Genomic DNA, 25,608 nt, shown 5'->3' with positions numbered 1-25,608 from the left:
TTCATGAGCACAAATAAGACAGAATTAAAATGTGCTACATAAGTCAAAACATGCCTTCTAGATACAGAATGTCCTCCATAAACTTTTTTAACTCAGCATCCTTTGGTTTTGGATCGCATGCCAAACAGGTGGGAAGATTGATCTTGTCCTTTTTGATGTCAGCTGTGGTGATGACCTGTATGGCAACAGTCTATTTCACGCCTCAAAAGAGCTGAGTGCCGACGCATTCAAGTCAGTGTTCAACAGCGGCAACGGCCAAGTGGAGCTGACAGTGCAGGATGAGGAATACGGCTCAACACAACATACTGTCCGCAAGCTCCATTTGCTCTTTTTGCTGATGTAGTTATTGAACGGGGAATCCAATTCCATTCTGGGGACAAACATCTGATACACATAAAGGCTCACTGACTTGCTCTCAGCACAGGAAAAAAAACTTTGGAAACTGTGACAATCCCCCGTCAGAGCAAGAGCTCCCCAAAAGATTGAGCATGATTTGCTGAAGTGAAGATTTATGTCCATGCAGAAGTTTCATTGTTAGTGAGATTTCCAAATTGTCGCTAATGAGAATGGGCTTCTGTAAAAATTCAGCGAGGCTCCCCACCATCACAGACAGTCGAAGCTTTAACGATGCATGACTTTAGGGTAAACAACCCCAGAATTAGGCTCATTACATTCATGAAGCTGCGTGCACCAAGTGAAGCCCCAAACTAATGGCTACTAATCTGTTATATCTAATGGATTTGCCTTGCCACTCTTAACTCCACATCTGTCTAAAGCACACAATTTTTGACAGCTGACTTAATACATTCTCCAAACGCTACACTTACAGCCATTACCCTCCCTGTGTATAGCCTTCAAAGCTTGAAAAAGATGTTGGCACGACAGCCCTTTCACAGGAAACGGTGCCAGCAGTGCTAATCATTTCAGCTGGAAATGATGCTGAGTTGAGATCCACTCAACAATATCTGTAGAATCTGCATAATTCCATGTTGAAAATGCAGTAGTTAGGAAGCTATTCTGAGGCTGCAGCTACTGCATACCTCAACATGAGGTATTTATTAACAGTGCCATGACCACAACTAACTCCTGTTCATACTTTAAGTCATATTACTTCAATGTTCCATACTTTGTTGTTATGGCTGAAGCTTCAGTTTATATCATGATTTTAGCATGGGACTTTGTTTCTTGTTTATATATCATATCTGCACTGTACACATATTAAGTGGGCAGTGAGGAGAAGCACAGTACAAACAGCCTTATTATTGTGATGCGATGCTTAAGCTCTGACTCATCAATGTGATTACAACCTTTGCAGAAGTTGTTTGTATTTTTAGGCTGTTTCACTGAGTTATATAAAAGTGTTGATGTTTCTGTGTCTACCTTATGGACATTGTATCTCACAGTAATTTTCTGATTATATGACTTTCGTCCTGCAATAAAAGAGTCTTCGGATTGCACTGACAATTACAAGCTAAAAATAACTAGAAACCTAGACCTTCTAGACCTGTAAACTAGACCTCTGACAAGGCCAAATGTGCAATCTTACAATGTTGAAGGTGCATATGACACACAGAACATTAATATAGCAGCAAAAAACTATTTGCTATGTGAAGACGTATTGGTGTAATGGCATTCTAAGCAAAAACTGACGTAAGGCTTCCTCTGTGTGTGCTGTTGTATTACTTTTAGAGCTGAACTAACGTGGCATCAATAGCAGTATGTCAGTTTAGTCTTTATGTAGCATCGACACTGTTTAGAGACCTACGTACGTCATGTTGCATGTGGAAAGGTTTTTAGAGGGCCTAGGAAGAAGAGCATTTTGAAGCTTAAACATACCACAATTTGAATTTACTAATTTGACAGCATTAGAAACATTACTGGAAAGCTATAGCATGATACAACAATGTCCAAACAAATTCAAACAATGAATAATGGAGCCACACTTTAAAAGTGTGTACTTTCAAAAGTTATTTAGAAAAAAATTGTCAGACAGAAGACAAGGCCTTTGGACATGGCTACATAAGTACCAAGGGGACTCCAGTCCAAGGGGACTGACTACAAGTGGGCAGCCCTGGACTGATGATGGATGATCCTCTGGAAAGTTTAGAAACAACCCACAGTCACACACCACCACAGTACTACAGATAGAGTATGTGAGTCAAATATTGTTCTATGAAGGAAAAAGCAATAATATAATATTGCTGAGAGTTGGAAGGAATTACTTCTGTAAATGCCCAAAGGAAAAGCAGGTAAACTGCGCACTGACAGTTATTTGACCAGCATCAAAGCAAGGCTATGATACAATAGTATCTGCAAATTAACATTCACCGAGCTCACCTTGCTTACGGACATCTTCCACAGCGGCAATGAGCTCCTCCTTGAGGTCCTGGCTGTCTTTGGCGATCTGCTCACCCTTTTCCAGAAAGTTCTGGGTAGCCTGCTCGACAGACACTGCCAGGACATGGGCCTTCTTGGAGCGGCCCTTCTTCTTACTGGATGGCCCTTTGTTACTGGTGTTCACCAGGGTAGTCACCTGGAAAAGACAATAGGTCATTACGTTTGGTTGACTAACATTAACAGTATATAAAACATATGGACAAGTGTGACAAACTGCAGCTTTTGTGCATTTCTAATCGCAACACCGTTGTCCTTGTTTTGGAGGTTATGGCACATTGCCATTGTGAAGATCAGTCACTAATATTCAGAGCAAATAGAACTTTGATAGGAATAACACTTCAACTGAAGAAATGACACAAATGTTGGTACATATTGAATTATTTACTTATTTTCAGTTCTTTTCAGTGCAGAATAATGTTGTCTAAAAGATTAAAAATTGCTCCAAGTTTATTACCTGCTGTATGGTTTATAATGTCAACAGCTGAGAGTAAATGAACAAAAGGATTACTAGAAAATCATATAAATCATATAATATATTAAACTAGTTAAAAAATAAAATGTTAGAAATGCTATTATAGCTACAAGCACATGCTTAATTTCACATAGCATAAATCAGGTGCAAAGCCTCATCTCAGACAGGTCTCACTAAAAAAATACTTATCCCTCAGTTTAAAAAGGAGTGCTGTAAAATACAGTCGGCCCATTGAGCTGTCCTTCTCACTGTAAAAAAAAAATGTAACTGAAATGAGCCTCAGGCAACAATTCCTTTGATCTCAGCCCTTTTGGATAGGCTACACTGCACAGAATCAATAGGATGATGTGTTACTGAATCCTACAAAATGAGCCCTTGATCTAACTGTATTGGTACAGTCAGCCTTTTGCAATAGTATGTTGTGCATAAGAAATGTAATAAGATACTTTCCATTAAGAAAGCTTCTTGTACAGTCAAGAAACCTCTTTGTATTGAACTACTGATTTCTCACCACAGTAGACAGTCAGTAAAGAAGATGACATACTCTACTGAGACATACAAAAACAAGGTGTTGTTTCATGTTATCGATGCCATGAGTCTCACAAGAAAAAACTGGAAATATGGCCTGGGGGATGTATGCTTTCTCTGTGCACCAGCCAACTTGCACTTACAGTTAACATCCACACCTGTGACAACATGGATACGTCACACACATCTTTCCCCGGCAGCACAGAAGATTTGTACAATCAGCACAGTTTCAGGGTGGGCTCCAAAGATTAGTGTCACTAAATCAGTATCTGACCAAATGTCTCCTCTTCTCTTCCTGAGTTATGGCCAGACGAAGTGTTTTTTGCAAAGCTGACCTTTTGGATATAAAATGTCATCACTTCATCATAATATACAATTAAACATCTGTGTGAAATTCTGTCATAATTAGCATAATCATTTTTGAGTAAGGGCAAAAAAAACTTGCCACAGTTACCTTTGACCAAATTCTAATAAGTATATGTTTTAGTCAAAGTAGACATTTGTGGCAAATTTGAGGGTATTCCCTGAAGGTGTTCTTGCAATATTACTTTCAAGAGAATGAGACAGACGTCATGTCACAGTGGCTCTTGACCACCAAACTCAGTTCATCATTGAGCCCAGGTGAACATTTGTGCCAAATTTGAAGACATTCTCCACGTGTCCTTAAGATATTGCTTTCACAAGTATGAGACAGATACAAGGTCTAACTGACCTTGACCTTTGACCACTAAAGTCTCAATCAGTTTATCCTTGAGTCCAAGTGAATGTGTGTGCCAAATTTGAAGTAATTCCCTCATGGGGTTCTTGAGATATCAAGTTCAACAGAATTGGACAGACATCCTGAAAACATAACCCCTCCAGCCACAGCTACCATCAGTGCAGAGGCATAAAAATCACAAGGAACAGGCATCTTCCCTACAAGCTAAAAGCTTTTAGCTAATCAGCAAACCTATGGCAGTCTCAAGAACATGCAAGCCTCAGGGTTGAGAAATATCTCTCCAGCACTTGAAGTTAATCAGGACACGCACCGATTAAGTGTGTTTAGTTTTGGCTTCTTCAACAAAAATAATGTGAGAGAAAAGCTTTCAAACGAACCATATCAATTAAACTGAGCTATGATGAAAGTGTCATAATCATCAAACCAAAATGATGGCCTCATCTGAAAGGGTACTTTAAATGTAATTAACAGGAAGCTATGAAACAAGCAATACACTAAACTCACTCAGGCTACAGGACAGGCAACAGAAGAGCAGCAATCGTTGCTGTCTGTCAATAATTCATTAAAGGGTGGGATTTTTTTCACCGCTTGTATACTGTTGACATCGTTGCTGAACACAATGGCACATGTCTGTCTGAGGCCAGTGAGGAAGCACATGGACAGAATTGCTCATTACACACTCCAGTCAGATTTTGCTGTAGGAGTATCAGTCTGACAGCAGACGAACCTGCACAATGGGGTGATATGATTAGTTTGTGGAATATATCAGAGGCTTCCACTCGAAAAGCTGCTAAGAGCAAAGTTATGTCCTGTCTAGGCTGCATTACTTAGGGGCTTCTAGACTGGAATAAAAACTTTAATGATGTATGCCCTTGCTCGGGATGGATCCAGAAATAGTCGAGTTGATATGAGACTGAGTTAACCTTTCCAGTCATTTTAAAGCCTTTTTTTTGGCGAAAAAGTAATTCATAATTTAATGACATTATTATTATTTTAAGCATCTGTATTCAAAGCCGCCCTGGTGACTAACTTTGATACATATGTTTACCGTCAGCTCATCCGCTCAACATCACCTCACATGGCTGAACGAGTGCTCATTATGAAGTGCGGCGGTGTGTTTATTTCAATCTAAGTTTGTGCAATCAATAACTCATCATTATATTTACACATGAAAGCACACACAAACTCCCTCCATCTCACACACAGACACACAAGCGCTCATATGCTGGCTGCCCACATGAAAGCGTAGATCTGCCACCACTGACAGACACACACAGACTCCGTATTCTTTCAAGTTCTACCTCATGAATTTTTGTGATTGTTGTTCAGCAGGTATATCGACAGCACACTAATGTGTCCAGGTGGATTCAAGACTGTAGAAGCCAGTGACGTAGAAATGTGCCTGCTGTCTTTGCAGGTCTATTATTTTTTACATTACAGTAGCCTATATTCTTTACTGTTATTTTGATTAACATGACTTCGTGCTAAAGCCTAAAACAGTCTTTTCTATCATGTTGCAGAGTCTGAGAAAAGTGATGCACCTGGTAATGAGGACAGGAAATACTAATTTCTGATGGGCTGTCAAGTGTTGTTTTAAAACATAAATCAGGACACCAGATATAAGCAGCTGGTTCACAGTTAAGCCACATATCTTTGTCAGTGCGCTAGTTTCATAAAGTAAGGAAAACAAAGCAATTCTTATTTTCAGGTGATTAGAGACTAATAAAAAACATTGTTAAGAATATTATATACCATTTCTGCCAATAGATGCAGATCCTAATGTAAATCCTAATACATCCTAGATGTAAATCCTAAGCATTGGACCTTCAAATTTTGCCCCTAACAAATACTCCCTGTATCATAATTAAAAAAAATAAATAATAATAATAATAATAATGATGACGACACAAAACTATACTAAAACAAACATTTAAAAAAATGATTTGTACCTTATTTGACAGGACAGCACTAGAGTAAAATGAGCAGATAGAGAGGATGACATGCAGCAAACGGCCGGGGCCGGAGTGGAAACTGCAACCACTGTGGTAAGGACACAGCTATTGTACACTGGGTGCCTGCTCTACCAGGTGAGCTTTCAGGTGCCACACAGAACTAAACATTTTTAAAGAATAAAAACTAAACTTAAATGAGAAGCCCAATCTCAAAACAAACTTTAACTAAACTGAATTAAAATAAAAATTAAAAATGAAACAAAAAATTAATTAAAATCCAAAACTATGATAACTTTAGATCAGGTACAGTCATTGAAAAGGAAAGAAGGCTATCTGGTGAAGCCGATCAATGAAGGAGGAGGCAAAGGCAGGGTGTGAGTTTAACAACAATGAAATGTTGGTTTTGGACACACACACTGTCTGGAGTTTGTGGGGCACTAACACAAGAAATTGCCTTCAACAACGAGTAAGCTCCCTTCATTGCCTTCTTCAGCTCACTGTGGTGCATTAACGTCATTAAACAGAATACTTGCCTAACTCTTGCTAGAAAGAAATAGCATTGTATTCCACAAGTACCAGGTCGTCAGTCGAAGAGAATAAAAGGCACTGAACATTAAGCTCAGTTTTACACAGAACTATCTCGCAAGGATCAGATTGTATGTTTGCAGAACAACTTAAATGTGCCACAGAACAATTGGATACAAGTTTTAATCCACGTGTGGTTAAGTGTTTGATATGTTTTCATCAATGATCATGTTGCGCTTCATAAAATCCCATTAAGGTTCACTGCTCAGAAGTGGAAACTGGGGAGGCCATGGAAGGCATCTGACTTCATTGCAGTGTAAATGAAAACATAATTGAATTTGTTTGGCATTGTGCATGGTGGCAGTAACATCACATGGAAATATTGTTTGCAGTGCACCTGGTCCTTTAAAATGGCATGATATCCTTTAGCTGTTTTTTTAATCAAGCAGAGCAATAATTGGATTTAATGACATCCATTAGTTGGCTGCCCATACCATTACACAGTAGATTCACTGCCAACAGCTGGCAACAGACACTCTGGATTACAGGCAGCACTGTAAATATGTCTGTAGGAATAGGGATGAAAGATAAGTCATTGCACCACATCGCTGTTATTTAGATGCTAGATGTTTAGGGTTCTGAGTCCATTATACTGGCTCAATAGATGTTTACCCTAATTTCTCAACACGTGACTGGTTCCGAATTATAAAATGAGATGATTTTTGAAATAAAAAGAGCTTAAATATATGTCCTTTGAGAGAGTTAAGAGGTTAATTTAGTTCTCTACAGCACCAGGGATTCTCTTACTTTTGAGGCAGATAGAGTCATTACATTAAACAATGTCGAAGAAAAGAAATTGTGGGCAAACATAACTGCAAACTTCTGGTGCCTTCTGTTGCAGCCTCTGTCTCCCTCAGATATGTTAGCTGAGAGATTAGTGGTCAAGTGTAAGGATTTCTCTTTCATCTTGCCTGAACCTCAGAGTTAATGAGACCTTAAATTTTTCTGCCTGCACCATGCCTTCTGCAACTCTTCCATGGAACAGAGGATGAGAACATACTGAGTAACGGGTTTGCATGATTCATCTGCACTTCAAATGCTCATTTATTTATTAACACAGGACTGGGCCTGTGGAATACCCAGATAAGGCCCCTGCATGTGCCATGTAGCTTTCCAAAGGGACTGACTTCGTCAAGTCGAAGCTTGTTGACGTTTTGTTCTGCAACAGTGCCTTTAAAAAAAGCTTGATGTATATTTAATTATGCCCACAATAACATCACAGCATGCACTCAGGCTGATTCAATTTATCCACCTTCATACAGATTTAACTGTGCTATTTTTATGAACATATCTTGCTGTGTCTGCACACAGATGCCAGGCTGCATATCCTCAGAATGGGCTTTAAGGACCCATAGTGGAAAGAGAAAATAACATTAACACTTCATGATAAATTAACTTTTAAAGCAGTTTCAAACTGATACAAGCCCTTGACACGGCAGATATTTTGGCTTTTCATGGCAGGAAAAGCACAGGTGTTACTAATAACATTAACAATGGCTCTGTTATTCAAGTGTCCCAACAAGCACTGTCTGATAGTGAGCCAGCATGCACAATACCAGGACCCTGAAGCCGAAGCTATCATTTAATTTTAATATTTATACTACTGTGACACAGAGTTGGATTTAGAGTTCCCATGGCGCAGAGCCGCGCTTCCAATAAGCCTCTCCTCCAACACTACAAATAAACTACATTTAGTATATGGGAAACAAACAGCATGCTCCTGGATCAAAGTCCAAAGTAAGTATAACCCATCCACTTCTTCTCCTGCCTGCTCTATGCAGATGTTCTCGCTTTTTTTATTACAGCAGTTTCCCAGAGCATCAGCAAATGCCGCCACCCAGAGTGCCTAATGCCACCACTTGAGGGTGTCTCTGTGCATCGCCAATAGGGCCACTGACCAAACGTCAGGATTCGACGACCGAAGAGTGAGACCAGGACAATTAGCCACTGTAAAAACTAATATCCCAAACAACAACCCAAAATGAGGCTTACCGCAGCACATCAGCACATAATCAAGCAAATGTCAAATTATCTTCCACAGTATATGGTTTCAACTACTGACTGCTGTTCCTCTTTGTCAGTGCAGTTCGCCAACATTTACATAATATGCCGTCATGATTTTTGAGACTGGTTCCTTCAACAATTAATAATAAGGTTCTGATAATTTTGCTTTTTATAACTGAAAGGTGCTGTCAGCTGACAATGAACATAACATCACACAGCTTTCTAGCAGTTTATAATTGCTACTTTAGAATTGAACTATATTTTTCATGTGCCTTTACATGATCTTGTCAACCCTCACATGGTGTATGGTGTTACTCCAGCTTAAATTACTCTTTGAAGTCAGATGAGTTGAGAGGAAATACAAGCAGTGATCAGGCTGCTGTGTACTTCCTGAAGCATACAGAGAGAACTAATTTTGAAGGTCCCACATAAATGGGCAACAGAGTTTACACTGATTAGATGAAGCGTGGAAATCTAATTTAACAAACATCCCTGGGAGGGACAAACATTGCGAGCAGGAAAGACAGTGCTTTTGTTTTCAGGCTGAATGACATTACATTTTGAAGGTCCTTAGACGCTACAGCTTTTTACTGGGGTTGCTGAGGCATCCAAGTTTAATCACTGTCACTTTCAAAGAGAGACACAGCATATGACAAATAGCCTGGCTGTTTAACTTTAGAAACATGCTCTGCACTGACAGCCATCAAGTTCAAACTCAGCCTATCAAGAAAACAGGGAAAGAATGCTGCAACATGATGTAAGCCTGCAACACTGCGAGTAATGAGTATGCTTTTAAAGATAACGCCGATACCCTCAACACGCAGACACACACAGACACACAAACATACTCACAAGTCTACAAACACAACCATGTGTCAAGAATGAGTTTGTAACATCTTACTACGTGCAGTGTTTCGCCAAGGATTTTTTTTTCAGCAGCAGTGCTGAAGTGCATATTTCGGGATGCCACAAGATATTAAATGCGTCCACTGACACAAGAAGAGCTTAAGCAACATATTTGGACACAGTTGTAGATGTTGTATTACTTTTTATAAAATACTTCCTATACCTCATATACCGTTGTAATGGCTCCTGCACATGGGGGCAGGTCCCATTTTTGACATCCAGTGTTTCTATCAGTGTTGTGACTCTAACATTGCTTATTCAGCCCACTGATGACTGTTAACATGTTGGACACAGATCTTATTTTCATAATAAACGTATCAAAATAACTCAAAAGGTTTTTGAGTAACATCAAAAACATAAAATGTTACAACTGCCCCCTGTCTCCCCTACTCAATCCTGCATCTCCAGTCGCAGTGAAAAAAAAAACCAATTTAAATCCTGAAGAAATGCAGGTGAGAAACAGGTGCTGTACAGTAAGATGCCAAGATGGTGGTGTGGGCATAATACAGGAAAAAACAAAGCTCAATGTCAACATCGTCACAAAAATAGTGTTTACATCATCATCAATTAAAATAGGAGAAGAAAATAGAATAGAAATAAGAAAAACAACACCAGAATGCCCATCGGACATATTCCGTAAACAACGTAGGTATCTAATCCGAAAAGCAGTAGGAGGATGTGAATACTTAAAATCCTACCCCTTTATATTAATTTTTTCAAAAAAATAAAATAAAATAAAAAAAAAAAATAATCTTAAACATGAATATTCCCAGTTTCTGCCTCAATACTCTCCATACACTCTTTGATCAAATCCAACAAGAATTAAGAGAAAACAAGAACAGATCAACCTGAATAAATACACAAACATACACACGCACATCACAGAGCAAAGAAAACACATCACTACAGAAAACAAAATCTCACCATCAAATCATTTTGTTCAGTTCGGTGTGTGTGTGTGTGGCGAGCGAGGATAGAGAGTCAGTGTGTCTGTACTCGGGACAGGCAGGTGATCGGCTCTTCTGATCAACCTTAAAATTATTTAGAAGGAATCTGGGCTTTTAACGATTGGTGTCTGATCGATTGGAGCAGTTTTTATTTAAGAGTGTTCAGTTTATATTCCTTGCTTGTCTCAGATTCTGGCTGGGTAAAGTAGACACAGCAAGTTACTAGCATATTGAAGTTTTTATATAGCAGTGGCATATATCCAGGAATACAGCTTAACCCTTTGAGACCTGGAGCGACACCACTTTTCTTGTGCTGCTTTCAGATACCTTTCACAAATATTACAAGCGTAAACTCTGACCAAATTGGTGCGACTTCTTTAAAAATAAAAATTGAAAGCAAGGGAAAAAGGCAATGCGCAACTTGGTAAGAAATGTTCCACAAATTGCAAAAAAATAGTAGATTTAGAATTATTATTAATTATTTTTAGAAAGCTAGGGAATAATATCTAGGCGAAAAATATTTTTAGAATTACACAAAAACATTTTTAAAAATAGGTTACAGAATTCTCATAATTTTATGCACTTTTTTCAAGTCATATTTTTTCTTCTTTTATTCATTTTCTTTCTTTTTTTTTTTTTTTTTTTTTTTACAAATTTTCAGTACATTTTTAAGCCATTTCTTCTTTCCTTGCTCATTGCCTTCTTCCCATGTTTTTTGAAAGATATCAAGCCAATTTGCTCAGTTTCATAGGGTTTGAGTGAGTTTTTTAAGGTTTTCTAAATTGTATCATACAGATAAAAACATTTTGCAGATTGGTTTAAAAAAATGAAAAATAAATAAGGTAAATCATCTAACATCTAATTAAAAAAAAGGGGGGGGGGGGGGTGGCTGAAAGGGATTTAAGAAAAAAAAAGGACATTTAAAGACATCTCTATTACAGTAGATTTGCGATTGCCCTTTCCGGAAACAGGTTGCAAGATTTAATTGACATTACTTTACATATTTATCATATAACCTAAATCATCTGAGTGACCTTCAACATATGTCCTTTACGTATTCTCCCTGCGTGGGCACATGTGGTTAATAAAGGATCCAGCCTGTTCTCTCATATAGCCACAGGGCATACTGTAGCACTCTGTAGCCAAATGAAAAATGGTGTCATAAAGCCACGTTGTGCATGTCATGACTTTAATATGAAAAAAGTCTGAATCCTTCAATAGCTAATGCAAGTAAAAACATTGCAAAAAGAAAAGAAAAAAAGAACTAAGCACATGGACTAATCAAACGGATCCCTCGGGGGAGGAGGTAGAAACAAAAGTAGTTTGCGAAAAAGAAATGAAGTGGGCCACAGTAATGTTTGCCTAGTGCATCCAAATGTGGCCTAACACGAAACAAAATAAATTCAGTGTCTAGGAAAGGCAGCCTTGCCCTTTTCTGCCAGCTGGTAATTGGCCCTGGGCAAGCACATTTATTGTGTGTATTAGCAGCACTGCATGGATTTTATGCAAGACCACACTGGGGTTATTTCCATACAGCCACGAGTTATGTCATATCCTAAGTTTGGCACGACTGCTCACACACCACAAGCTTTAATATGTAGACTACGGCCATATATAGTACAACCTGTAAAGAGCTATACTACACAGAACTTATGAGAGTTCTTTCATATTTGGTTGAGCATTAATGTGAGTTTCATTATCACCACTCAGCAATATTGAAATGCCAAATGCAAATGATAGTAGCTTGAAATGAGCATCATAGACTTAATGACAGTGTAGCTTCATATGTGGTCACATGTGAAATGGTATGTGTTAATATGACTCAAGGCAGTGACTCGTGGGAATAAATGAACTTACTTTTCTCTATTACTTAAGCCAATTATACAATTGGCCTGCACCAAGGATATAAAAATATCAGCCAGCAAGCACAATCTTTACGATAGCGTGAAGACTGAAATGTAGATCAGCAGATTTATATGACTGCACATACGTGATGGGGTGGAAAAAACGACTTAAAGGGGAAGAATAAGGAAATGTCTTCCCACATGATGCAACAGTATAAAACATTTAATTCCTCGCCAGCTAAAGAGGGAGACTCTTGCGGGTGCGTGTGCTGCCTGATGAAGGGAGAATTAAAATGTCTGTGTGAACGCTTCTTGAGGGTGAAAAGAAACACGCTGAACAGTTTGGCTCATTATGTTTTTATGTGTTGAACCACATGGGGTCCGACACAGCATTATTAGTAAATGGTGCTTCTTAAACATGCTATATTACATGCTATGGTTCTCCAGGGGCGGATGTAAACACAATAAGTATGCACGAAAATCATGCTCATGCTATTGCCTTTTCAAACATATTAATTGGTATTTATAAATAAAACAAGGTTTTCCGGAGCAAGCTTTGCATGTGGGTGTAAAGAGGTAAACAACACAGTATAATGTGGGAGACCAAACGAAATCCAAACAATGAAGATTCTTTTGGAATTCATAGTAATTCACCACAGTAAGGTAATGCACATTACAGGCTTTATTTTAATGGCTGTTTATCCTTTAGTGTCTAAAGTCTGCTACAATTTAAATGCTATAATCAAAATAATTGTTGAGTACATCTCTGATGATGATGAATGAGATACAGTGTGTGAGATGAATTAATTTATAACACTTGAAATGCCAAAATAGTAGAGCCGTGTATAATGGCCCTGTGTAAGGATGGTCACTCCAGCGCTGTTGGCAGGCTTTTCACTTAGACACCAATGAAGCAGACATTGTTATTCATATGCAAACAGTTACACTCATCTATAACTAACTGTGGAAGTGGAATTCAGGTTCACGCACGTGCACACAATCATACAATGAGTGAGATTTGCGAGACTGAACAATGTGCATGCACAGATTTTCAAATCTGTGAAGAGTGTGCACGCATATTTCTGCATTTGTGCAGGATGTTTATTCTGTGCAGTTTTATGAACCTGGCTACACGTGCTGTCTTGCAGTATCACTCCTGCTCTTGCTGTGCAATAATGTTAAAAGAACAGTGATAAAATTCAACACTTTCAAGCATATATCCATCTCCTTTTCCAACACATTCTTACTCCCAATTCATCAAATATTGACGCTTGGTCAGTGGCCTGTCATGTCAAAATATGATGTGCTGTACACCCTCCTGCTTCAGTTTTGTGTGCTCCAGGGCAGCATGTCAATTTAAACTTGTTACATGCATTTTCTTTTAAAAAAAAAAAAAAAAAAAAAAAGGGTTCTCCTCATTAAATGTCTTTTCAAAATAAACATTGAATACAGGTTATAATTACTCCCCTAGGTTAGGCAACAAAACAACATGGTTCGGTCTTGGAAAAAAAGAAAAGAAAGAACATGATTTGGCTTAAAATGAGTATGTTTGTTACTGAGGGGAAAACAACGCCTCAACACATGTCAGTAGTATAGTATGCAACACATGTAAGCACACAAATTATTTTTTTAACAATTATCATGTTATTAGAATAACTCAATTCACTTTTGGTTTCACATTCACTTCACCACTGGCAGGCTCTACTGACCAAGTGTCATTATTTGACGAGTTGGGAATCAGACCGGACTGCATTTTCTGGCTAGCTGTTTACAGTATACTCATCTATCAGTCAAAAGCTATCGAAATTTATAAAAGATTATACCGACTTCTTCCTAATTAAACTACCCACCTACTTTGAAGTACAAACACCTCATCAACTACTAGTGCACCACTCTGTGCACTCATGTATTAGTTTTACTAGTGAGGTCTCAGGGCATGAGTGTGGAGACTCAAGGGTTAAGCCGACAGTCCACAAAAAAATGGTTTTAATCATTACAAACAAAAAATCTATAATAACTGGCAGCCGAACAGAATCAGTGCTTGTCATGCTTCCAACTACAAATAAATACGTCTGGGCTCATATTGACAGGGCAAATATTACACAAGACATGTGGACAGCTGATTACTGTGAATGTGGATCACAGGCAATAGCTGGGCCAGTGCTCTCCCCTAGGAACATTTCCAAATGTTCCCAAAGATTGATTGTGTAAGAAAGGAGACGCACACACAGCAATGACCACAGAGACACATCAAGACACGGTCACTGGGCAGGAAAGACGCAGGACCACAGATGCGCAATGAGAACAAATCCACAAAAACTGCTGAGCCATACCCAAGCAGACACAAGAACACATTTTGCATAGGGTTCTCATGGAGATTTGGGTGGGAGGAGGGTGATGATTTTAAAACAAGGGGGGAGAAATCGCATCTGCATGGATTGGCTTGTATTACCATTAGCAACAAATTATTTGTTGAGCTCATTAGAGAAATTACAGCTAGTTTGTGCACTGTATATGTCCTCTGTCTTCAGACATTTGACCTATCCTGCACTTAAACCCCCTGCGACTGCAAAACTGCAAATTCTTCAAACACATGGAGAAAAAACAGCTTAGCTAGATCCATCTAGTTTGTAGCAACATGTTTCTAGCGGTTTCCCATCCTCAACTCAACCATGTCCAACTCCATTTATTTCTCACACCTTCGTCATCAGCAGCCTTGCCTCTGCCTGAATTCATTGATTTAGCCCCAGCTTTTAAATCCTGCTCAAGTATGCAGGATGTTGCACTGCAACTCAGATATGGAAGCTCGCTGCTGATTGGATGACAAATATTTGCACATCATTGAGCACTGAAATGTTGTGCCGGAATGATAATGAACAAAGCCAATCTCAAACAAAAACATGCATCAAGTTGTTACCACAGCCTTTGCATCCAGATTTTATTTTATTTGTCTAAAATGGACTCGTGCTGGGAATCCAGTGAAGTGTTGGACAACTTTAAACCCCTCTTCATTTAGGGACTGTTCCATATTTATGAAGGGGAGGCGCAAAATGGGGGGATAAATAAAGAATAATCCCTTAACAGAATCAGACATTTTTTTTTTTTTGGTTTTTGTCAAATGCAATAACATATTAAAGCATTCCAATGATCCTACAATATCCAGACTCAGTCAGTAAACAGTTAACAGGTAATACTGTAAGGGATTATTCTGCGGCAGTGGTGAGACTAACCTTTCCTTCAGGGCTAAGGAGTTGTTTTGCCTTGCCCTCCCATTTTATTGCTGATCAATAGTATTAAATGCCATGCGGCCTTTCCTCTCCAGAGCACTGGCCAGTGGACTGTCCACTCAGTAGTAAATCCCTGTGGCTCTGCGTAGCCATTCAATTTTCCGCCTTCAGCCTCTGAGACTAGCATCCAACGGATGAGTGATGCACTTTAACTGCTGAACATTAGGGAAGGGCATGTGCATGTGTGTGCACGTGTAGCCAACTTGCACACATGTATCATCATGCACACCAATACAGAGCTCCTGAGTGTTTCTGTTAACCTTTGGCACAATCCTGCAGTTAGTGATATACATAACCTTCCCTGTTAAATAATTGATGAGGCCGTTTATGCCCATGTGTAAAGTGCATAATGTGTGCAAAAGCTCAGGGGACAAAAGCACGAGGGGTCCTCTTCATTTTTTTCCAAGTGACTGAATCAATCAGCTAGCTGTGAAAAGGACAATATGGGAACCTGTTTGCATAAGGTGGCTGCTATGATGGCTTCAGGCCAGTAGAAACACTGCACACTACTTTATACACATGCTATTTATATAGTCAAGGCAGATAAACATTCAAATGCAGACAACAGCACACACATGCATTGCAAATTTGAATGTTAGGAAAAACATGCACACATATATTTGTTTTCCTGAGGAAGTGAATGCCAAGTGTACCTGCTACAGCACCACAGCCCTGCCGACAAATCCCGCAGAGCTGCATATGAAAACGTATCTAAGATTCTCAAGCCCAAGGTTGCACTCACTTTTCTGTTATTTCAAATATCTTTTGAAGTTAACAAGTGCTGTGGAGCAAAGCAGTGGGGATTAGCAAGCATTAAGATCGGTACCTGAATGGGTTTCTGGGTGGCAAAGAGGAAGGGTTTTAGCAGGAAGTGTCACTTTGCCATCGTGTCGAGCTCTGACAGTCTTAACCATGCAGCATGTTCGCTTGCAACCAGATCCTCATAAAACCTCCTGGAAACATGTTTAGTTTTAAAGCCTAGAGATGAATGTTGGAGAGGAACTGTGCTATTCAAAGATGGATAAGGGGGAAAACTGATGAATAATAAAACATGGTGCTAGTTGTCAAATATTTTCATCTTTTTTGGTTTACTTGTCCTACTTGAATAGATTTGCTCTAAATTGTCAGGTTTATCCCACTACCTGCAGTTTTGCTGAACTTTTTTCACTGATATCCGAACTCTGCATTTCAAACGATTTCCTACACCACAAGAATATATTAGGTGTCACATTACTTACTTTATGTTATAAACACTTGTGGAAAGTAACAAATAGTTTTGAGAAAACGTGAATCAGTAGAAAAGCAGAGCCAGTGGAATCAATGGCTTATCTGCGATAATGATTCTCACATTTTACAAGGTGAACTTCTGAGAGCAGCATTCATTCATTCTGCTTTGAGAGTGCAATAAACTTTCAGTCTCCTCATAATATTTCCTCATTAGTAACCCTTTTAGCCCATGTTCCTATACTCTGTTTGATCCTCCCACTCCTTCATTATCATTCTCACCACAGATATCTTTTGCTATCACTGAGCTTACTAAATTCATTTCTTGAAGTATGACAGGACACTTTCTAATACGAAGCTGATCTTCACAGAGTGGATCATTAAATTATTTCAGGTGGGCATGCTTTCAACCGTGATATAAGAACAGTTTTACACCCATTATCACACACTCTCCACATAGCCAAATGCAGGAACCAAACTGGATCTAAATATCAGCTGGAGCACATTGTTCTCTGTGCAGAAAACAATATGTTTGGTTGCCTGGAAATACCCAAAAATACCATCAATTTAGTGTGTGTGTGGAAAAAAAAAAGAGTCAACGATTAGTCCTTGGGGAACTAATCTAAGGAAAACAGCAGCACGAGAGAGTGGGTTTTGAAATCAATGTGCAACACTGGCCAATTAGGACATTTCAGGATTCTTTTTAACTCCCAAACTCTCCACCTTCACTTAGAATATGTATAAAAGAAATTACTGAATGCTTGCGTTAGATTTGCCAGTTTATTTGGTAAAGATGCCAATGAGTCCTCATTTGACTAATTTCTGCATGACGTGCCTGGAGGTGTTCACATAATCTTCACAACAAATGGCAGAATATGAGGCGTCTGAAATGCTGTTCACTTCAAAGACAGACCTCATAAAAGTTTCTCAAATTTTATTCTGAAATGGCTTCAAGTGTGAGATATGGTCACAATGACAAGTGGCAGAGAAATCAGTGCAGCAATCCATTAAAAACAGGGCTTTATGAAAACTGTGAGAATATAACAATAAGGTTCAGATGAGACAATTCAGCAGCAGCAGCAGAGGGTATGTATACCTGCAGCACACTATGCACAACCTCTTTGATTCCCAAACTGCAGTCCACCTCCAGTAAACTAATCAAAGGACTTACAACTCTTCTGGCATCCTCTGCACGTGATCACAGCAACACACATGCTCTCTCTGTCTCCCTCGCTCTCTCTGTAACCTTCATTTCCACTCCACAGCACCTCAAGCCTTACACATTTAGGAATTCATCCATATTTAGTCCAACAACATTCTCCTCCCAAAAGAAACATTTGTCTTTGTCTAATCTTACCTCTGTCTGGGAAGTCAAAAGGTCTAAAAACACTTCAGCCATACTGTAAGCTGAGGGCTTTCCAATGCCGTGTAGCCCACACCAAATTATGCCAAACACCAAACCTTGTATTACAATCACACTCAGTGCATATACATGTTAGAAAAAGTTGAATTAGTGTGTAAGATTGACAAAAACTGGACTTTTAAATACATGTAAATGTGTTAGTCCAACTGAAATCAGACTAAACTGAATTTCTCAAAGTCAGACTAACACACCTATATAATTCTATTGGAGGTCGAACCCCTCCATCATGTAAACACCTCAGTCAGACTTTAAATGGCCTAGGCATTCTTCGCACGCTCCTAGCCACCTCCCTCAGTGGTTAGGGATGGGACTATTCATTATTTATGAGGGGTGAAGGGGCGCTGCCAAACGGGTAAGGTTTTTTTTTTTTTTTCAAGCACTGAGGACGGATTTGTTTTTTCAAATTTTGGCTCAGGTGAGGGATATACAACTTTAGGTGGTAGTATTTTGTATTTATTTTAGATTAAAAAGTCACCCTCCAGCCACCCCCCTCCTCTGATAAATAAAGTACAGTCTCACAGCACACTTAGCAATGTACTGCTTCAGACAGGCCGCAGCAAAACATATTTTAGCCAACTAAAAAAATAAATGAATTTAAAATTACACTTTATTTTAATATTCGTTCATCTTTTCCCTCCACAGCAGCTGATCAAGGTGGTGGTAGACAAACAACTCAACAACCCCATCAGCAAAGTAAAATTACTGTTTTTCTGAACTGAGTTTGGTGTTTTTGATATAACAGCTTCAAATCCCTGTTGGTAAGGGCTGTATATATGAATAGCCACCTCCCTCAGTGGGTAGGGATGGGACTACTCATTATTTATGAGGGGTGAAGGGGCTTAAAACTAATCAATAAAGGCAGAGTTTTCTCAGTGACGTTAGATTTTATGTACGTGATGCATTTGTTTTCTAACCTGAAGTTACTGTAAATAAACAGTTGTGACTGTGATTCTGTCTATATCAAAGACTATATAAATAATATAGGTCTATTTTAACTAGCTGAAAGGGGGCATATCGCCAACCTCCATGGTGGAGTTGAACATACTTCCATCAATAAATCCATTCTCCCCCAGTGCTTGTATACTGGGACAAGGACAGTTAATTAAATGGCTTAGTAAGGCTATAACCATAGCTCGACTTATCTGTGCATCTGAATGTACATGCCTTGTTGTTGAAATATTTACTTGACAAAATCATAGAAAAGCACAATTTAAATCTTGCGTTAGGGTTGACAGTCCCTCTCAGAGGAGTGTTTGCGGAATGGAGTTCAAGAACCCAAGCACAATGACCGATTTTTGTGCCTACGAGATCAGCGCAAATTGATAGAATTTGATTTTCAGGGTTCTTTTAATAATTTAGTTCATGCAGTGCAAGGATGAAATATTTACCACAAAAAAAATTTAAGTAATTACTGGCTTCAATCTTATGCAACCAAAGTGATGCAACTTCCTACAGAATTACCAAATGAAGCACTACAGGGAACCATAGCAAAAGTTTTACAGTGAACACTAAAGCTGCCTCTACATAAATACAAAACTCAGCAAAGTGAGACCAAAACGTAAGGAGAACTGTAGACAGAAGTAGTTTAGCAGTTGAGCTGGGTAGGTAAATTATTAATGAAAATGGGCTTGTTTTGTGGCATGTTATTTTCTGTAAAATATAAAGACAATTTTCATCAAATTGACCTGGGTTTATGGGTCAAAGAGGAAGAGGATAGCTGTACAGAGAAGAGTAACACAGACAGCGCACAAACATATCAAAGAATAGAGAAACAACAAACTCATTTTTGACTATTCAGCCTCATTTAGATTACAGCTGTGCTGATCTTGCTCACAGTCAAATATGCAGAGAATCAGCATCTCAGATTATCTGTCTGCTTCTTTCCCTTTCATCTTCTGCTTCTCTGTCTCGCTCTTACACACAGACGACAGAACAGGGGAGGCAAGACCCCTGCTGGCATACTGTCAGAGTCCTTTGAAGAGCCCAAACGGATCAGCTGTATTTCACCCGTAGATCTGCTCAGCATCTTCACAGCATCGGCTGTCTTATCAGTCCATGGCACTGTACAGTAAGTGTATGCTTGTGTTGGTTTACAAAGTATCTGATAAGCCAAAACTCTATGGGTGGTGGCAGTAAGTAAATGTATCCTAGTGTTCTGGTTCACAGATTACCAGACATTACGGCCTACGGTGCTGACCTTGGACTCTCCTCTGCTGCTCCCACAGCTCTCAGGCACAGACAGGCACTATTCAATAATGAATATAGCAACACTGTGACTCTTTCTCTTTCTCTGTCTTTCGTTCCCATTTTCCTTCTCTCACCCCTTTTAATAAAAGTTTTAAATACAGTATTTTTTTCCTTGTTGGAGGAATAAGTGCTTGTGGCATGGTAAACTATTTCAAGAAGTACAATGAAAACTGCAGCCTTTAGAGCTGCCAACTGAAGGGAGATGAAGTGAATATAACACTGGATGAAAAAGTATAAACGTTTCAAGATAGCTGTAATAAAATTAAATTCAGCGAATCTTAAAAAGACAAAAAACGGTTTGTGAGGATATAAGTAATTAGTCTACACAGTTCAAACTTTCTTGAATGATGAGCACAATGTGTGGTCTTCAAGCAACTGAAAACATTTGTCACACTAAAAAAGACAAAAGGATGCTTTGGGGTTTTTTTTTTTAATTTTGTCTGTAAAGGTTTTAAAATGTGTGCATTTGCAAGCTTTTGCTTTGTCTTTAAAAGAAAAGAAGCACTTTTTTTTGTTCTTTAGCCTTGATGTCCCAATCACTCTGAGGAGGAAATCATATACAGTATGTTGTGATGTTCAAACTAAGTTTTGCATTCTCAGAAACTCCTGAAATCATGCAGCCTCAGATGTACAGACTGTTCAAATGAAGAGATTTTATTTTGCAACAAAACTTTATTCTAAAAACTGTTGATATGATTGCAATATTTCCTTCAACTACTCAGGGCTGTTCTCATAAAAGATGCAGAGTATTTTTTTAGGACCACAGTCAAATTAACTCAGCATACTAAAAAGGAGGACATACACAGACATTTTTTTTCTCCATGAATTGGAAATAATTTAAATTTAAAGTCGCCATCTGAGAGATTCTTGTTTTCCTTCATTATAGTGATACACTTGATATAAAATGGGTATTGCTCTGGGCCACTGCACTAACTTCCAAAGGCAACCCCTGTCCTAAAAAAGTATAACAGTATAGACCGAGTCTTCCTTTGATTTCTTTTACAATCATAAAAATCGTTAAAAATTTTATGATGTTCCTATTTTGTAATAAATCATTGCTTCTCTGTCAAAAACATAAAACAGACCAGTGAATAACAAGCAACAAACGACATTTTATGAAATCAAGAGTGTCAAAAGTGATATGCACTTTTTTAAAGTTCTGTTTCCTCACTTACAAATTATTTCACTTGAATATTGTCACCTTACATATTCAAAATGTTGACTTTAAAATAGAATGTATTTATTTGGAGTACCTGTACTTTTATGATAGAAGACATTTTGACATGTCAAATTTGGGGAAAAAAACAGGTGTAGCTCCATTAGCTGCTTCAGTTTTGGGTCCTGGTATTGTGCATGCTGGCTCACCGCTCACTAACATGTCTTACTGTGAAAACTGAATAGAATGGAGCCGTCCTTTATGTTTTTACACCTGAGATGTCTCCTACTGTTACAAGTCAAAATGCTGGCTGTGAGTCTTATTAATAAGCTGGTGCTGAATGTTAATTTTAATCAACTGAAAAACCAACAAAATGGCATCCAAATCTTTAGTTTCATTTGTATCTTAACTAATATAGAATCAATCAGGCATGGAAAACTTAAAAGAGAATTGGCAGTACAGTCCACTCACACATACTAAGAGCTGATACTATGAATATGAATATATAAATATAAATGCATATGGACAGGTCTTTCAGTTAGGGCCATGAATAACAACAGCAAAAATAATATATAGTTTTAGATTGTTTTTAACTAGTCATCATAGTGGAAGCTGCTTGTTGAAATAGTGCTAAAATGAGGAGGGTTGTGTTTCTAAGGCAATCTGATGTGGTGTATTTTCTGTGGCAGAAAAGCAGAGAGAGAGAGAGAGAGAGAGAGAGAGAGAGAGAGAGAGAGAGAGAGAGAGAGAGCGAACAACCAGCATCTGTGCATGGCTGCTGTTCAGAACCCTGGGGCAAGCCATATGCTGACATAGCAAGGTGTCAGAAGATACAGCCCGAAGACAGATGAAAGTGTGTTTCACAAGATCCAGCACTGACCCCGAGGCACTGGCAGAGGTAATGAGAAGACAGAAGCTAACAGGGGGCACTCTGCATAATGACACAGCTGTCATCCTTATCATACTACCGTGTAAATAATAAAGTATTACTTTCTATCATCACCTTTGTCGGGACACCAGTTAAAATGCACTGTATGTGTGTTAGTTGACACTTTTGTGCAGAATGGAGAGCGAGAGCAAGAGGAAACAGTGCCAAGTGTGATGTAGGGAAACAGAATAAGAGAGTAGCAGATAGAGACAGAGAAGAACATGCAGTTACATTCCTGTATTGTACATGTTTGTTTGGGATTTCAAGAGCTCAAGTATTGAGTTGAATAAAAACAACACTGCATTGATTTTCAGCAAAATGCTCACAGGAACCTGAGAGCAGTTGAGACCTCCAAATTGCAAATTTGCTGTGAGGTCACTCCCAGATTAACTGAGAAATTAATGTCCTGGCCAGCAGCAATCTATTCAAATTATATGCAAAGGTATGGTGACCAAAACCAATATACCCAAGGTCTTTCATCTCCACGAGAAAACACGAAGATACAAACAGAAGGTACTTGGTGTTCAATGCAGGTTTGATAAAGTCAAGATTTTTGTCACAAGACCCTCATCTGGGCACATGTTTGACAAAAAGGAATCATGCAACCACACATGGAAAGATCAGCTCACTACTGGAGTACCCAGGATCCAAGATAAAATACAGTAATGGTAAACAGATATAAACTTAATCACTGAAGTGATCTCGTCCCGACTTATCATGTTCTTATGCTTGGGCAGAAGGCAAGACAAGGCATATTTATTTATATGGCACATTTCATACCCAAAGGCAACCCAAACTGCTTTACAGATTAGTCAAGTCAAAGCTCATTGTAGGCCAATCATAATCTAAAGTATGTCCCCGGACACATTAAGGCTGCAAGAGTCCAAGACAACATCCAAGAACTAGCTGTGACAAAAATGCCCTGATGCGTCGCCCCGATGCGTCGCCCCGCTGCGTCGCCCCGCTGCGTCGCCCCGCTGCGTCGCCCCGCTGCGTCGCCCCGCTGCGTCGCCCCGCTGCGTTGCACCGCTACCTCACCTTTTCTCCGCCAAAACATTTTACAGGAACACACCAAACCAACAACCAACAAGCATGTCTGTTCTGCACCTGTGTGAGAGGAGATACTCCATAGCAGCAGAAGGAGGTCGTCATTCATCATTCAAAACAGGAAAACCAAAGATCGCCATGACACTAGTTAGCCAGTTAGCACATTAACAACACAACCCAATAGTGAAAGAACAAAACATATTTACTGTGCACCATGAACAAAAAAACAAACAATTCTGTTAGGAGCTCATTGGTTAAAGAAAAACAATCTTACAGAATAAGTTTGTTTCAACCTCAATCCTTAGCTTAAGCTGTTTATTTACATCCTGCCTTCTGTTTCTCTTCTCTAGCGCTGAGCTGAACGGCCAATAAAAGTGATTTAATTCAGCGATGGGCTAAAAGGCTGAATCAGCATAAAAAAAATACATTAAGGGTCGACCTTGGCCAACAGTGTGGCACACACTATGGCGACAAGGGCCACTGAAGCTCACTGTCAGCTTAACGTGGGCGATCAGCCGACCTTTGGTTTGGTGTGTCACGACCTTTACAGTGATGCCAGGGACACTGCTTAAGAGGGATATTTTAACACCCTGGGAGTGAGACTAGACTGTAGTCATGTTATAATTTTTAACGTAAAACTACGCATTTCCAACCTCAATACTACTCACTACAAAGTCACAATATGTCATCAGTGAATTGTGTTTCATAGTTGATACCCATACAAATACCATTTTTCCATTACACATAACCACTACATAACACAACATATAACTTTTCTTTTCTTGACGTCGCAGCATCAAATACACTTACATGGTAATATCCTTTTAGCCAGAGGACAAAATAAGACTGACAAATGGCAAGTAGCTACAGGAGTCTATATTTGGGTTTCATGCCAGTGAGATGAATAACAAAACACTCGTGTTGCATGCATTCAAGATCAAGAAAATTCACAAGGGAAAAATACCATAAATGTTTCATTATGAAGGCTAACAAAGATACAGGCTAAACATTTTCAGTGGAGCAGGTGTGGGACACATCTGAGATCTGAGCTAATGTCACGATATCACGCGAGGCAGGAGGGCCAACTGAGGCAACAATAAAGGAGACCAAATGTGTCAGATGTGTGACATAATGACACCAAAGATAGAAGAGAGCAAAATCTTATTTTATGCATGGGGTCTGCATGCTAAATCTACTTAGATTTGTGTTAATCACCAATAATGAGCTTCATCCTCCACTGTTTTAGAATGGATTCCTCATTATTGGAAACTGTTTAAAACTCAAAATACAAACTTTAACCCTTTAACGTATTTGAGCATCACATCAAATCCAAACTGCAAAGTTATTGTGGAAAACTAAATATTGGGAAAATTGTAAAAAAAAATAAATCATCAACCCACTGGTGTCAAATTATCATTAAGACATACTTTTGTCTTGTTAAGATGTCACTGTTTTTCCAGCTATCCAATTCATTTCCACGTTCCCCTCTTCCAGCTTAAATTAAGGATTGCTTCCTGTAACATGGCAAGTGTCCGATGAGTTGCATGCCAAGAAGCAGGGGGTTCCAGACTGCCTTTGAACATCACCGCCTCTGACAGGGTTCAAAGCCTCTTAGAAATACTGTCATCCAAATTCAAACAAGGGATAGAAAAGACTACAAAGAGTGGAGGACTTCACATCTTCAAATCCAGCTTTTTCCCCATCTTTTTCAGTACTTAGCTTTCAAAAATGAAGATGAGCTTCACCACTTTCTGCAGTGCATCCAACACCCAGGCAATACTTTGTAATATCTGAAAATGCATGTCTTCAATAAGGGTTATTTCTAAGATAACCCAAAGTCATTAGATAAAATCATACGTTATTTTGCTTTTCCCTGAAAAACAAGATGCAAGTGTTGTCAACACAATGTCGTCATACCACGAAAATTATGACTACTCTAAAAC

The 25,608-nt window shown here is 38.9% G+C and overlaps 1 protein-coding gene across 1 annotated transcript in view; it reads right to left on the bottom strand.

Annotated features, from left to right (window-relative positions):
• Window positions 1-25,608, bottom strand: part of ctnna2 (catenin (cadherin-associated protein), alpha 2) — a 393,163-nt gene that overhangs the window by 326,226 nt on the left and 41,329 nt on the right. The window contains exon 3 of the mRNA XM_042485341.1: window positions 2,338-2,533. Coding sequence (XP_042341275.1) covers window positions 2,338-2,533 — 196 coding nt within the window. The remainder of the gene's footprint in view (window positions 1-2,337; window positions 2,534-25,608) is intronic.

The sequence above is a fragment of the Plectropomus leopardus genome, chromosome 4, assembly GCF_008729295.1.
Source record: "Plectropomus leopardus isolate mb chromosome 4, YSFRI_Pleo_2.0, whole genome shotgun sequence".
In the NCBI taxonomy this organism is placed as follows: Eukaryota; Metazoa; Chordata; class Actinopteri; order Perciformes; family Serranidae; genus Plectropomus; species Plectropomus leopardus.
This window is presented reverse-complemented; position numbering and strand designations above follow the sequence as displayed.